The sequence below is a fragment of the Doryrhamphus excisus genome, chromosome 4 (assembly GCF_030265055.1).
Source record: "Doryrhamphus excisus isolate RoL2022-K1 chromosome 4, RoL_Dexc_1.0, whole genome shotgun sequence".
Classification (NCBI taxonomy): Eukaryota; Metazoa; Chordata; class Actinopteri; order Syngnathiformes; family Syngnathidae; genus Doryrhamphus; species Doryrhamphus excisus.
The window spans coordinates 1422106-1439154 of record NC_080469.1 but is presented as its reverse complement, the minus strand read 5'-3'; the positions used below and the strand labels follow the sequence as shown (position 1 = coordinate 1439154).

The window sequence follows — 17049 nt, the reverse complement described above, 5'->3', positions numbered from 1 at the left end:
GCCACTTCCTCTGAGATGCATTCAGGGACAGTCTGAACATCACAAACACGGCTTTATAATGTGTGTGTAAATAAACAGGAAGTGGTTATTCTTATTACTTACTTTGTCATGCGTAATTCTAATGGTGATTAATCATGATTAATTAATTTAAGTAATAATTCATTCAAATACATATAATCTTGTCTTAATGTAAATATTTCAGGCGGTTAATCAAATTAATCATGATTAATTCATTGGAAAACTGTGATTAATCAGGTTAAACGTATTACTCAATTGACAGCCCTAATTTTAAAATGTACTACAACCAATATGAAGCTCACATGTGAAAGTTGTAGTACATTTTAGCTTCATCCTGAAATCTTGTGAGTAGTACATATAACCATAAAAGTACAAATATTCCAAAATATTCCATGATGTGCTTTATATATATATCACTATATTGACACTTACTAATGGTGATTAATCATGATTAATTAATTAAAGCAATAATTCATACAAACACATATAATCTTGTCTTAATATAAATATTTCAGGCGTGGTTGCAAATAGTGGTTAATCATGATTAATTCATTGGAAAACTGTGATTAATCAAACGTTAAACATATTACTCAATTGACAGCCCTAATTTTAAAATGCACTATAACCAATATGAAGCTCACATGTGAAAGTCGTAGTACATTTTAGCTTCATCCTGAAATCTTGTGAGTAGTACATATAACCATAAAAGTACAAATATTCCAAATATTCATCGGACATGCTGCAGGGCAGGGGTTTGCAAAGTATCAGGCTTGTGCAAAATTCTGAATTGAATTTTTCAATTCAACTGTTGAACATATTTCATAGAAATATTATTACGGTGGAACCTCAGTTTTCATCATTTGTTATTTGTTCCAAAAGGTTAGACGAAAACCGAAAACATACGCAAACTGAGGTATTTTTTTCCCATAGGAAATAATGTAAATGATATTAATCCATTCCAGACATATAGAAATTAAAAATACATTTTATAGACAATAAAATAAATACAAAAGGAAGAATTCTCAAATTGCTGACACTCGCAACTTCCTTTGGTCCGATCGCGTTTTTTTTTTTTCAGCAATAAAAAGATGCATGGTTAGTGAATCAGCAACATCTAGGGTGCTTTGTTTTTGGCCCCCCCCATTTCACGCAACGATGCAGCTCAGAGCAAAAGGACTAGTTTGTTACATGCAACATTACACAAAAACCCAGGCAAGATTTCAGACATGAAAAAGTCAAAAAGAATCATACAAAAACTGGAGCGTTCCAAAAATCGAAATTTGACGGGTCTTATTACAATTAAGAATAAAAGCATCATCTGTAAAACACATCATGTCATTTCAAATGATGGAAAAAGCCGGAAAACATTTACCACAATGCTTTATGCCCAAATGGAGAGTATTTGTCTTTTATTTCAATGTTGGTTAATTTCATTTTCATGTCATTCCAATTCTTCAAAATAATTTCATTGAAGTTCCAAATTCGGAATTTTGCACAAGCCTACACATTTTTTTTTTTTTTTGTAACCCGCAGTGACATTTTTTTTTTTGTTGAGAATCAAGTCTTCATTTTATCATAAAAAGTATAAATGTTGACTGTTCCCACAAATGCCAATTATAGTGCTGAGTTCTTTAAAGATATTATAAAGATATTAAAGTGATTATCATATTTTCATGTACTTTGGATTGCTTTCAGCAATTTTCATAACCTATGAAAGTACCCCCCCCCCCCCCCCCCATCACTGGAAGAAGTGATAACAGATGAGATGTCTTCTTTTCAAGTGTTTTTCATTCGCTGGAGTAGATGTTTCGTTTTTTGCCGTGTCTTTGGTCGACTTAAAAACTCAAACGCATCATTGTTGGGGTTGAGGTTTGGACTTGGGTGGCGTTTCTTCGGTTGGGTTAAGGTTTTGGTTGGGTTGAGGTTTGGTCTGTGTGTCTTTTTTTGGGTATGGTGGCGTTTCTTTGGTTGGGAAGGGTTTTGATTGGCGTTTCTTTGGTTAAAGTTGTGGTTTGGTTGCATTTGTTTGTTTTTTTTGGGTTGAGGTTTGAGTTTGATTGGCATTTCTTGGGTTGGGTTAAGGTTTTGGTTGGGTTGAGGTTTGGTCTGTGTGTCTTTTTTTGGGTATGGTGGTGTTTCTTTGGTTGGGAAGGGTTTTGATTGGCGTTTCTTTGGTTAAAGTTGTGGTTTGGTTGCATTTGTTAGTTTTTTTTGGGTTGAGGTTTGAGTTTGATTGGCATTTCTTGGGTTGGGTTAAGGTTTTGGTTGGGTTGAGGTTTGGTCTGTGTATCTTTTTTTGGGTATGGTGGCGTTTCTTTGGTTGGGAAGGGTTTTGATTGGCGTTTCTTTGGTTAAAGTTGTGGTTTGGTTGCATTTGTTTGGTTTTTTTGGGGTTGAGGTTTGAGTTTGATTGGCATTTCTTGGGTTGGGTTAAGGTTCTGGCGGCGTTTCGTTGGTTGGGTTGAGGGTTTTGGCTGTGTTATTTTTGTGTGGGGGTTGAGTTTTGTGGCGTCTCTTTGGTTGGATTGAAGATCGGGTGATGTTTCCTCGGTCAGATTGAATCGGATTTGGGTGGTGTTTCTATGGTTCGGTAGAGATTGAGGTCCATGAAGTCATGATTGTTCTACAAGCAGGACCTAAGTAGACATGAAAGGATTGAAGCCACCGAGAGGAGCTTTTTTTTTTGTCGAAAAGATAATCTTCTCAGGGTGAGGACACAGAGTTCCTGTGCGTATGGACAGAAGAAGAAGAAGAAGAAGATGAAGAGGAGGAGGAGCACGATGGATGGAAGTGCATGGGACTGCTTTTCCCCTGAGAGGGACAGTTGCTGTGTTTGCCTCGCTGTCCTGCTGTCATTCCTTGGCCGGCAAAAAGAACGCCTGCGGAGCAAACATCACATTAAAACGGATTCTCGTCATGATGCCCTGAACATCCAACGTCCTCCTCTCTTTGTTGGGTCTACAGCCTTCATTTTCAAACCATCCATGAGTGGCGTCAGCAAGTTATTCTTAAATAAAGCAAAACGTCCTCTGCTTTAACGGAAACAGTCCTTAAAGAAAAGAATCGGCTACGGTGGTGGCCTGCTGACACGGATCAATTCCACACTGTAGATGCTGGCTTTCTAAGATGTTTCAGATATGAAGTGACAGCTATCAGGCTTACACTCTGACATGAAGTGTTTTGTGTAAGCACAGAGGCAGTAATTACCCCAACACACACACACACACACACGGAGATGCTCGGTCCTGCGGGCACATAAGACAATAAGCCCCATCGACCTTGAATCCACAGGACCAGTTTTGAGATATTTAACTTTTTTAACTCTATTGGACTGCCACTTGATTACGATGGATTTGATAGCAAAGACATCAAATTGCGCAGAGGACTAAGCAGCGGGGCGCTGCTATAACTTATTGAATTTCCTTCCTGCAATTACATCAGCAAACGGAGCCTCTATTTACCTGTGTAGACAACTCCATTTATTTCTATTGACATGTTGATGCTGCTAATGCCACTGGTAGACAGGTTCAATGCAGTCTCTTGTCTATCATCTGTCAAGACAGGAGGCAGAGGAAAACTCAATATGAGCATTTAGAAAAGGGAACACGACGAGCCGGAGGACTATTGGGCATCGTTCCTGGAGTGACAGGTGAAGAGAGCTTTATTAATGACTTCTGGACACAAAGCGCGGTGGTAAGACGCCATATCGCCATGGGTTGAGGACCTTCTTCAATACACGTGTATGCGTATTACACAAGCTTTGTGATGTACAGTATGCGGTATATGCTCCAAATAGTTAGTAGCGGTGTGACGCTATGCTCTAGTTCAGGGGTCTCAAACACGCGGCCCGCGGGCCAAATGTGGCACGCAGGACGCTACTTTGAGGCCCCCGCCTTGATATAAAAGTTTAATGTTAGTGCGGCCCGCGCAAGTTTGATATGGATGCTGTATGGTATCATGTACCCAGAAAAAATGATTACGTTTGATTCATGTTCATGTTAAAGGTTAAATAACTGTTAATAGTTATCCTCCCTATCCGTGTGGAAGTGGTAAGTTTTTGGCTATTTAAGTTGAAAGGAAATAACTCTAAGGCTACCGTTTAGGTCGCTAGCTCTCTAGTTTGCGAGTTAGCATGTGTCTCAAGACCCTGCAGTTGCGCAATATGTTGTAAATAAAAAGAGTATAAATGTGACTATAGTCGTGTTTTGTCATGTCTACAGGGCTCTAATAATGCTTTGTTCATTTTAATATGAAAAAAATCATTTGTCTACCCACCAACTATATGTGCTTTCTTAAGTTTTTATTATTTGCCCTTTTATTATTATTATTATTATATTTATTTATTTATTACTGATTGATTGATTTTCTTTATTCTTGATTTGTTTATTTATTTTTCATTTTATTTAGTGTAGAAATTTTTTTTAAGAATATTTTTTAAAACAGCTTTTCTTGTAGAAAATTGGAACCAAAGCGAAGTTTTTTAAATTTTTTTGTTTTTAATAAATGCGTTTTTTTTTTTTTTTGGATGCGGCCCAGTCTCACCCAGACCCGAGCTCCAGTGGCCCCCAAGTAAATTGAGTTTGAGACCCCTGCTCTAGTTAATTGCTGTTCATTGGTTCCATACCCACCATGACAAGTGAATTTCCGCAATTAGGATTCTTTAAATATAAATCAAATATTTTCATGGTTAGGAGCATAAAAAACCTGTTTACAACCCATCCTTCTACGTACAGTTTTTAACATAATTAGAGCCCTCTAGACATTAAATAACACCCCTATAGTAAACATAACATAACATAACATGAAATTTTCACGGGAAGCACAAAATCCAAATAAATATAGCTGTAACAGGTGCAGATTCCGGAAGATCTAGAAAGCTTTTTGTGCTGGTTATTGTGTGAATTTGCTCTATAGGAGTCCACAACTCAATACAAAGGGACCAAAAATGAGCATAATAGTTCCCCTTTAAGACATACTGTATATAAGACTTGTGCTTGTGTGTATTACGGTGCTACTTTAGTTGCATTAGTTATGCATGTAACAGGTCTGGTGCTTGTGTTTCTCACCGAACACTACAGTGACATTACTGATGCCTTGCGACCGGTGGAGAATACTCCATGGCATCACAATTTATCGATTACTGCGTGAGGTCTGTATCATCGTGTATCTTCATAAGTACAATCCTTCTATCGTGACTAATACTGCGTGCAGCCATGCACACAGAAAAGTCTGCAGATAGAAGTCATCTTCCTCCGTTAGCCTCCATCGTTAAGTCCCATGTGACTTATGACTTGTCAGGACCCATCATCGGTACAGCCGGGTCAGCATTTATACTTAAGATGTACTACATCATGTCGTGTCATTTTAAGAGTACTAAAAGTATTGTATAAGCAACATACAGAAGAAATAGTGAGTGGAAAACGGAGAATCTGACCTCTGTTGTTGAGTTTGATGCTGAGAGGCAGTTGGGTTGCCATGGCCAGCAGGTTCTGTTGCAACGCGTGCTGCATCATCCTCTTCTGCTCCTCTGCAACGGTCATCATCTTCTTCTCCGGAGGTTCATCGCTTTCCAGCTTGTCTCGGAGCTGCTCCAGAGCAGCGGCCTGCACCACGGCTGCAGCTTGGGCAGCCACAGATGGAGCGCGGTGGCCGCTGGGAGACACGGGGAGGACCATTCGGCTTGGCATGCAGCTGGCAACCATGGCATCCTCTGGAAACAATGATTGGAATAACATGTACTCAAACTACAAATGCATGGTCATAGAAGACTACAATTGTTATTATATTGTACTTTCACAAAAAATGGTCTGTGAGGTTCACGATGCGTGCTGGCTATCATTTCCTCTTTTGCATTTCCGACCACAATTTCACAGAAGAAGTTAAAGGTAAGTCACCGTTGATGCACTATACTGCTGATAGCGATATCATAGTACTTAAAATATCCCTTTAATCCTTACTAGGGTGGCAGAAGCATGAGGGAGATGATCCAGCTGTTGTCTTTGAGCAGGGGTGCTCATTAAGTCGATCGCGAGCTACCGGTCGATCGCCGAGGTGGTACTGGTCGATCGCTGGTCGATCGCGGCGTGACATTAAAAAAATATCATCCTCGCATCAATGCCGTCACTTGATTGATATACAGGGCAGCCATTCAGATGACAACTGAATGTTGCCCTTCGGGCGACCAATCAAATCAAACGACGTCTCTAAGTGCAGCAGAACTTACGATGTCAGCCTATCATCCATCCCCGTTACTTGATTGACATACAGGACAACCAGTCAGATGACAACTGAATTTTGACCTTTAGGTCACCGCTCATGCGTAAACAACGAAGTGCTAAGCTAGTCGGCGAATTGCGAGATTTTAAGCCCTCGCTAAAGTTTATGGTCACTAAAATGAGTGAAGGAGCTGGACCAAGTAAAAAGGCAAAAACTGGACCAAGTAAAAAGGCAAAAAACACATCACTTCCATACGGATATGGAATATTATACGGATATTATGATACGGATATTATCCATGACTGATAAACATTTGGAAGTGTGCTTGAGGCTGGCTATCAGCAGCTACTGTCCGGACTATGCATCCCTGGCTGGTTCAATTCAGTGCAAGTCATCAAAGTAAACTCAGGTAATTACAAAAAATGTTAATAGTTAATTATGTGTGTTTTGCAATATTGGCTCATTTGGTTATGTAAGGTACATCAACATACATTGTACGTACAAATAATCCTCAATACATTTGAAAATAAATAGATGTTTTGCATTTTTGTAGTGGGTAGATCATTTTGACTCGGTCATTTTAAAAGTAGCTCGCATGCTGAAAAAGTGTGAGCACCCCTGTCTTTGAGGATCATAACACCCTGAAATATCTGGTGTGTGTTTGGACATTTGACATCTGGCTGATGTGACCACTTGCTGCAAGATGTTTCCTCTTTGAGGGCAATGGGAGGAGCAACCTGAGAGCAATCTTGTGGGAGGTCCGACTCTAATCCAAATGTACATTTTTCCCATAAGAAATAATGTGATTCCAATGACTCTGTTGGTGCAGACCTGCCAACTTGCAAGCAGTTTTTGTACTCAACATACAATTTGACTCTTGAATACGCTTGCATGCTTTACAAGTCCTTGTTTTGATGCACTTTCTTGGTTTCATTTTCAAGTAGTTTCTCAATAGTACTTCAATTCGCGGAGTGCATGGCACAGAAAATAATTACCACCGCCTTGGATTGATACGCTTCTATGCTAGGACTACGTTATGCTAGCCATAGCATTTCAGTATGTGGAATCAAACTATGGAATGGATTGAGTAAGGGAATCAAACAATGCACAACGATGAGCCAATTCAAGAAACAATACAAGCAGTTGATGTTTGCTAAATACAAGGATGAAGAGTCTTGAACCAGTCATGATGTGCTATATATATCACTATATTGACACTTACTAATGGTGATTAATCATGATTAATTAATTAATTAATTAAAGTAATATCTTTATAATAGTAATATCTTGTCTTAATATAAATATTTCAGGCGTGGTTGCAAATAGTGGTTAATCATGATTAATTCATCGGAAAACTGTGATTAATCAAACGTTAAACGTATTACTCAATTGACAGCCCTAATTTTAAAATGTACTACAACCAATATGAAGCTCACATGTGAAAGTTGTAGTACATTTTAGCTTCTTCCTGAAATCTTGTGAGTAGTACATATAAACCATAAAAGTACAAATATTCCAAAATGATGTGCTATATATATATCACTATATTGACACGTACTATGGTACCCATTATGGCATTGGATGCTCATATCACCGAGTACTTAAAAAAAAACTTAATTTTTTTTTAAAAACTATATTAGGAAAGCAGGAAGTGAACAAATGTAACAGTTACTGATTATAAAAGTACCAGATGGAGGGGTAGGATTTAATAAGCTTTGCTTCTTCCTACTGCTTTTGGACATGTGGAACTGGGAACTGCTTTCTGTGCGGGTTATTGTGTGTAGCTGCTCTATAGGAGTCCACAACTCAATACAAAAAAAGTACAAATATTCCAAAATGATGTGCTATATATATATCACTATATTGACACGTACTATGGTACCCATTATGGCATTGGATGCTCATATCACCGAGTACTTAAAAAAAAACTTTAAATTTTTGTTTAAACTATATTAGGAAAGCAGGAAGTGAACAAATGTAACAGTTAGTGATTGTAAAAGTACCAGATGGAGGGGTAGGATTTAATAAGCTTTGCTTCTTCCTACTGCTTTTGGACATGTGGAACTGGGAACTGCTTTCTGTGCGGGTTATTGTGTGTAGCTGCTCTATAGGAGTCCACAACTCAATACAAAAAAAGTACAAATATTCCAAAATGATGTGCTATATATATATCACTATATTGACACGTACTATGGTACCCATTATGGCATTGGATGCTCATATCACCGAGTACTTTAAAAAAAACTTAAATTTTTTTTTAAAAACTATATTAGGAAAGCAGGAAGTGAACAAATGTAACAGTTACTGATTGTAAAAGTACCAGATGGAGGGGTAGGATTTAATAAGCTTTGCTTCTTCCTACTCCTTTTGGACATGTGGAACTGGGAACTGATTATGGGATACACTCAATTGGAATCTGATGCATGTTCAAATGAAATAAAACCATTACCATTACCATTACCATTACCATTACCATTACCATTACCATTACCATTACCATACTGATATACTGATATACTGATACACGTCTCCTCCATATGCCAAGCTATCTTCAGGGACTTCCAGTGACTTTTTGAGGGAAATTCAGTGAGCAATCGGACTCCAATGTAGTGATACATGAAATGGACGCCACATGTATGTAGCGTCTGGACTGACCGGACTATCAAAACAAAGACGTTCCTACCTTTTTTGATCATCTGAGCGATATGAGCAGTGTTGTGAGTGGCAATCGGCAGGTGGGAAAGCTGCATCTTTGGCGATGACAGAAGGTTCGGGGTGCCCACGGGAGAATAGCTGAAGATAGACCCGTAGCTCTGTCGGCGGCCTTCCCGCCGATTGCTGTCGATAGCTGCCTGAAGCTCACCGGGGGAGCTCAGTCCCCGCTTTTCACATTCATACGGATAGAGGTACTTCATGTATCTGGCGACAACGACACAAATACTTTATTTCAATCGTTTCATTTCATGTTATTCTATTTGGGGCCGCCCTATTCGCTTGTACTCACTGCGTTCGAAGAGTGAACGCTGCACTGGTGATGGAGGTAGGAAGGTTAAGGCCTTTGGTGATCTCACGCCATATTTTCTTATTGATGACTTCCACTAAGCCACCTTTTTCGGTGACGAGCTTGTAGAGCATGTAGAGATCCAACACCTGCTTGGCCATGATAGGAATCCGATTCACCGGAGTCCCTGCAGAAAGCCAACACAATATCCACAATCAATTCCATTAACTTTGGTTCCTTCCATCAATAGGCGTCTGCACCTTCTTATAAGACCAATTTATCTTCAGCCAGTCAAACGTCTGACAGCTTCCTTAGCCGCCGCGCACAAAAAAAAAAAAGTTTCTCCGTTCTTACATGCGCATTGATTGCACGCGGCTTCATTCGATATAAATGTCATCATTCTGTCACCGCTTTTAACAAAGTCTCAACCCAAATGTTTGCGAGCTTGCTACCTTGCTTCCTAATGCACAAAACTAGACACACACAAACTAATAAACACGTCTAAAAACCTCAGGTAGGGTTTAACAAGAAGAAACTGATGTTTGGGTTGGTCACCTGTCCAGACACGGTCTCAAGTTCTTGTTTTTTTAATGCATAAGATTAGACACATGCAATACAGAAAATAAGTAAATGTCACAAAAAAAGTGGGCTAATAAATTGACACACAAAGACTGCAGATTTCAGAAAATAACAGAAGAAATCTCTACACCAGGGATGGGCAAACTACGGCCCGGGGGCCACATCCGGCCCGCCAAGTGTTTGAATGCGGCCCGTCCGTTCTTTCCAAAGTATTTCATTTAAACTCAACATACAAGCTGGCATCATGGCTTGAGTCGACCTTTTGATGGTTGAAGTAGCTGTTTTGTCAATTTGGTTATTTGATGTGGTCTGTTTTTTACAAAGTGCACCTGAATGAAGGGACACAAGCACATAATAATAATAAGAAGAAGAAGAAGAACAATAACAAGAGGACCCAAGGACAGTTAATTTATAATGCACTTTACATCAAATAAATGGTGTCAAAGTGCACATATAGCAGATTGTATGACACTTTAACAGATACAGTAATTCCAGGTGGACTGTTACGTGTAATTTTGTTCAAATTCAATTTTGTTAAATCAATGCGGCCCGCGACTCAAAAAGTTTGCCCACCCCTGCTCTACACTCTACAAGAAGCAATGAAGTCTGTAAAATTAAATAATTAAAAATAAAAAAATCACAAAATTTTTAACTATAATGATGAAAATGGTAATATTAATGATGATTATAATGATGGTAATAATGATAAAGATTATAACAACAATGATAATAATAATAATAATAATATTACAATGAAAATAATAACAGCGGAAACAAGACAGTGGCATGAACATGATTATATCCTGTAAAAAGGGGTAGGCATTTATAAGCTTTTGCTTCAGCCTACTCCTTTTGGGCTTGGGATCAGATAGTTGAATACAAATGTAAATAATGGAAAGTTATATTTTGATTGATGTAAGAAATGCACTGTGATGATTCACATATTTGCCCAAATAAAGGGAAAAAAAAAATGTTAACTTTGAAAAATATGTGACAATCAATGCAATCTAAAAAAAAAAAAAGACTCAGATTCTACCAAGTACCTGAAAAAGGGGAAATCCATCAATAAGTCTTCATTTGCTGCAAAACATTGTAAATATAATCATTTGAAATTGGGGAGTAATTTGCCACTTAATGACAGCCAGCCCTGACCCTTATTAGCAAAATAAAGAGGCCGCGGTAATAATTTGTATTTGCAATTTAATGTCAGGCAATAAAGAGAGAATGCCCACTCATTGTGAAGATTCCACAGTGCTTGACCCTGAGATAATTAACCTGCATTTTGCTGATAGAGTTCCATTGTGCCCATTGGATTTACCATAATAGGGATCAATAGCTGCAGAAATATAGTGCAAACAACAGCAGCCAAGGGGGGAGGAGAGCTTGAAGTATCGTCTGAGGTGGTAAAAGCGCATCAATTAAAGTCAGTAATTACGGCTTCATTTTGTGGTGCTGGCATGTGAATGGATGAGACACTATTAAAACCCAAGATTGATGCTCCCTTCTTCCTCCAAAGACAATATCAGCAATACCGGCCAGGCTTGAAACCGGCACAAAGTGCCAAAGAGGCTTCATTTCGACTCCAAAATTGCATCAGCGGGTAATGAATGAGCTTTCACGGGTAAGTTGGCCACCAAATCCACTTACGGAAAAGTTTTGGAGGACGACCCCTCACCCGCAGTTGAAATACAGTAGCTGCCTGATATAGTTTTGAATTATTAATATGCACATAAAAATATTGTTAACATCTGGACGTTGACGTTGTTCACTCCATGACGGCACCATGCAAGATTAGCTTAACCTTGTAAAACATTACTGAGATTGATATCTATCAGTCTGGAACAAGCCCTAAAGCCATTTCTAAAGCTTTGGGACTCCAGCAAACCACAGGGAGAGCCATTATCCACAAATGGCAAAAACATGGAACAATGGTGATACTTCCCAGGAGTGCCCAGGAGTGCCCAGGAGTGCCCCCCCCCCAACCAAAATTGCCCCAAGAGTGCAGTGAAAAACTCATTCAAGAGGTAACAAAAGACCCCACAACAACATCCAAAGAACTGGAGGCCTCACTTGTCAAACGTACAAAGTTCATGACTCCACCATAAGAAAGGCAAAAAGTTCCAAGATGAAAACCACCGCTGAACAAAAACAACATTGTGATGATCCCAAAGTAAAAGTAAAAGTAAAAGTAAAAGTAAAAGTAAAAGTAAAAGTAAAAGTAAAAGTAAAAGTAAAAGTAAAAGTAAAAGTAAAAGTAAAAGTAAAAGTAAAAGTAAAAGTAAAAGTAAAAATCCACTTACAGAAAAGTTTGGACCAAATTCATTCTTTGGACTGTTTTGGAGGACGACCCCTCACCCGCAGTTGAAATACAGTAGCTGCCTGATATAGTTTTGAATTATTAATATGCACATAAAAATATTGTTAACATCTGGACGTTGACGTTGTTCACTCCATGACGGCACCATGCAAGATTAGCTTAACCTTGTAAAACATTACTGAGATTGATATCTATCAGTCTGGAACAAGCCCTAAAGCCATTTCTAAAGCTTTGGGACTCCAGCAAACCACAGGGAGAGCCATTATCCACAAATGGCAAAAACATGGAACAATGGTGATACATCCCAGGAGTGCCCAGGAGTGCCCAGGAGTGCCCCCCCCCCCAACCAAAATTAACCATTGGAATTATTTCAATATATATAAATATAACAATATATATAACAATATATATAATATATATAACAAATATATAAATATAAAACATAAAATGCAAAGGAAAAAAACCCAAATGTCCAATAAAATATGACTTTTATGCAGAAATCTGTCATAGAATATTTGTTTGCCATTCCTGTTTGTCTCACAGACTCACACAAACAAACCCCCACTCTGCTTTGCCATTGCATCAATGCCACATTATTCCCATTCAAAGTATCAAAGGTGTATTTCTAATACAAATAAAATATAAATATCTTAACCCCCCCAATGATAGGTGACTGGCGTGGTGCACCAAAGCAGGTGAACAAAATTGGCAATCATGACCTTTGATCAGCCAGGAAAAGGTCATATTATTATTATTATTATTATTATTATAGTTCCTCTATGTCAGGGGTGGGCAAACTTTTTGACTCGCGGGCCGCATTGATTTAACAAAACGGGGGGGGGGGGGGGGGCAGACTATATATTTTACACGTAACAGTCCACCTGGTATTATTGTATCTGTAACAGTGTCACGCAATCTGCTATTATTATTTATTATTTTATATTTATATTTAAATATTTAATATTTAAATATTTAATATTTAAATATTTAATATTTAAATATTTAATATTTAAATATTTAATATTTAAATATTTAATATTTTATTATTATTATTATTATTATTATTATTATTGTGTCCCTTTTTTCAGGAGCACTTTGTAAACAACAGACCACATCAAATAACAAAATTGATAAAACCATCAAAAGGTTGGCTCAAGCCATGATGGCAGTTCGTATGTTGAGTTTAAATGAAATACTTTGGAAAGAACGGACGGGCCGTATTCAAACACTTGGCGGGCCGGATGTGGCCCCCGGGCCGTAGTTTGCCCACCCCTGCTCTATGTAGACCCGAGGTCCCACTCTTTTTCTCCGTTCTTGTCTATTGTTTGCTGGACGTTGATTTTCTTTCTGATGATATTTTCCTAGATTTGCGTCCCTGCAGTATCTATTGTAAAGGTAATTTTGTCCACAGTGGTTCCTGTGATTCATGAATGAGTTGCAAATACAATAAGCCTGCAAACAAGGGCCGAAGCAATAAATAAAAGTCTTTCACCTTTGTCTGGGACAAGAAAAGCTTCTTTAAGCAAGATGTATGTGCTTTCAATAATCAGCGTGATACATTTGTCTCCCTGATTTTGTGGAGCAGATATCAGGAATGCAAGAGTGAAGATGGAGGTCCTTTGTCAGCGCAAATGATCTCATCAGCTCATACATCACCCGTGACGACACGTCAAGACAACACGCATCCTCTTCACTTCATCCCATGCACTTCCAGATGTGCAACTTCATCATCATATTGATGATATTTCTTCATATACTTCATAAAGAGATGGGTAAAACATGGACTTCAGTATCTACAGTGGTATGTCCCTTTTTGATTTATTATGCTCGTCACGCTTAAATGTTTCAAAACATTAAATATTAGTCAATAACAACACAATTAAACACAAAATGCAGTTTTTAAATCCACCCATACATTTTCTATGCCGTTTCTCCTCACTACCTCACGGGTATGCTGGAGCCTATCCCAGCTGTCTTCGGGCGAGAGGCGGAGTACACCCTGGGCTAGTCCCCAGCCCCAGCTTAACCTTGTAAAACATTACTGAGATTGATATCTGTCAGTCTGGAACAAGCCCGAAAGCCATTTCTAAAGCTTTGGGACTCCAGCAAACCACAGGGAGAGCCATTATCCACAAATGGCAAAAACATGGAACAATGGTGATACTTCCAATGGTGATACTTCCTTCTATTAATCTAAAAAATGGTCTTTGATGCATCGATTAATCGAACAATTAACTATTTTCTATATTAATCAATTATTGTGTAATCTATTATTTTATAATCTATTAATCTAAAAATGGTCTTTGATGCATCGATTAATCGAACAATTAACTATTTTCTAGATTAATTGATTATTTGTGATCTATTATTTAATAATCTATTAATCTAAAAAATGGTCTTGATGCATTGATTAATTGAACAATTAACTATTTTCTAGATTAATTGATTATTTGTAATCTATTATTTTATAATCTATTAATCTAAAAAATAGTATTTGATGCATTGATTAATCGAACGATTAACTATTTTCTAGATTAATTGATTATTTTGTAATCAATTATTTTAGTAATTTATTATTTTATAATCTATTAATCTAAAAATAGTCTTTGATGCATTGATTAATGATTAACTATTTTCCAGATTAATCGGTTATTGTGTCATAGATTATTTTTGTAATTGATTAATCTAGAAAATAGTCTTTGATGCATCGATTAATCTAATGATTAATTTTTTAATCCAATTTGATTTGACTTTGATTCGATTATCAATTATCTCCCCCTAATTTGAGTCGAGTGGTGACTGGAATTTTGTGTACATGATTGCAGCGTTAGCCATGACAAGGACCCTTTCATATCAGTGTTTTCCAGTGGCAGTGACAGGTGGATACAACAATATTCCGTGTGGGACACGAATGATACAGCTGTGATGTCAAGAAACATTGATCGTGCTCCCTGGAGCGGATCCCACTTGTCAGAGGTGAGCGTTCACACTGACAATGTCTTCTTACACTTGTCCAAAATCAATCCCTAATTGAACACTTCAACACCAATCCATGGAGTATTAAACCCAAGTCCACCCCTGGCACTCATGACTTCATCAACGTATCACTCTTTAGCATCCTTCACATGCACTCCGTCCCATTTTGGCATGAAGATAAAGCAAGTTTTTCATGTGAAATATGTCCGTATGGGCTGCACGGCGGATGAGTGGTTAGCACGCAGGCCACACAGCTAGGCATGGCCTGGGGGAGGAATGATCTGCTCATCAGTGGAGCACGGCAGTGATAGTAATCTGCCACTGAAACTGCTCTTCTGTACTTTGCTCTACCATGGATGTCCAGCTCGTGCGTCCAGGCGTGCGGCGTCCTTCTGCTTGAGGCTGCTCCCCCAGGACACTACACTGCATAGAGACGGGCACTCGCTACCAATTTCTGGTAGAAGATCCGTAGCAGCTTTTTGCACATGTTGAAGAACGCCATCCTTCTGAGAAAGTAGAGATCGTTCTTCCCTTTCCTGCACAGAGCATCCATGTTGGCCGTCTAGTCCAGTTTATCAACTTTCAGATTGTGTACAGATCCTTGCAACATGGAGCCGTGCATTATCGTGCTCCAAGATCCTCTACATCAGGGGTCTGAAACACACGGCCCGCGGGCCAAATGTGGCCCGCAGGACACTAGTTTGAGGCCCCCGCCTTGATATGAAAGTTTAATGTAAAGTTTGATATGGATGCTGTATGGTATCATGTACCCAGAAAAAATGATTACGTTTGATTCATGTTCATGTTAAAGGTTAAATAACTGTTAATAGTTATCCTCCCTATCCGTGTGGAAGTGGTAAGTTTTTGGCTATTTAAGTTGAAAGGAAATAACTTGAAGGCTACCGTTTAGGTCGCTAGCTCTCTAGTTTGCGAGTTAGCATGTGTCTCAAGACCCTGCAGTTGCGCAATATGTTGTAAATAAAAAGAGTATAAATGTGACTATAGTCGTGTTTTGTCATGTCTACAGGGCTCTAATAATGCTTTGTTCATTTTAATATGAAAAAAATCATTTGTCTACCCACCAACTATATGTGCTTTCTTAACTTTTTATTATTATTATTATATTTATTTATTACTGATTGATTGATTTTCTTTATTCTTGATTTGTTTATTTATTTTTCATCTTATTTTGTGTAGAAAAATAAAAAGTAAGATATTTGAGAACAGTGGAATGTTTTATCAGAGCTTTTATTGTAGAAAATCGGAACCAAAGCACTGAAAAAGTTTGTATATTTTTCTGTTTTTAATAAATGCATTGTTTTTTTTTTTTTTTGGAAAACCTGATGCGGCCCAGCCTTGCCCAGACCCTAGCTCCAGTGGCCCCCAGGTAAATTGAGTTTGAGACCCCTGCTCTACATCATATCATGTACTTGGTAGGCAAGTTAGAAATAAACAAACCATCACCGTTACATGAACATTACATGTTTTTGGAGTACATTGTTCTGGAAAGGTACCAGCGAAGGACTTGTCATTAATATAATACAGTATTAAATTAATATAATATAGTATATACATGATCCAACTGGAAAGCTGGTAAACTTCCAGGTTTTATGCTAAACGTGGATCTACTGTATTAAACTGTAATAAACAGAGAAGCTGCACTTGCAGTGAAGAGGACACCATTCGTAGTAAAGAAGCAAAACGGGGCGCTAAGGATTTAACCGTACTTGGATAATTCATGAAAGAATGATGATTGTGTAAGCAGACTTACCTCGTTTCTGCATGAAACTGAAAAGATCATCAAGAAATTCTTTGCGCTTTTCGTCATCATCCAGTTCGTATAACTGGAACAAAAAAAAAAGAAGACATGGATTTTAACCAATTATAACCACAACAAGCCGGAAAAAGACTTTAAATGCGTTCATATGTAATCCCTCTGTTA

The 17049-nt window shown here is 38.2% G+C and overlaps 1 protein-coding gene across 1 annotated transcript in view; it reads right to left on the bottom strand.

Annotated features, from left to right (window-relative positions):
• Window positions 1-1751: 1751 nt before the first annotated feature.
• arid3c (AT rich interactive domain 3C (BRIGHT-like)) overlaps window positions 1752-17049 on the bottom strand; it is a 30579-nt gene continuing 15281 nt past the window's right edge. Inside the window, exons 3-8 of the mRNA XM_058070137.1 lie at window positions 16879-16951; window positions 9239-9422; window positions 8918-9153; window positions 5453-5728; window positions 3480-3569; window positions 1752-2897 (exon numbers count right to left, since the gene is read on the bottom strand). Of these exons, the coding sequence (XP_057926120.1) occupies window positions 2722-2897; window positions 3480-3569; window positions 5453-5728; window positions 8918-9153; window positions 9239-9422; window positions 16879-16951 (1035 nt within the window). The 3' untranslated portion in view covers window positions 1752-2721. The remainder of the gene's footprint in view (window positions 2898-3479; window positions 3570-5452; window positions 5729-8917; window positions 9154-9238; window positions 9423-16878; window positions 16952-17049) is intronic.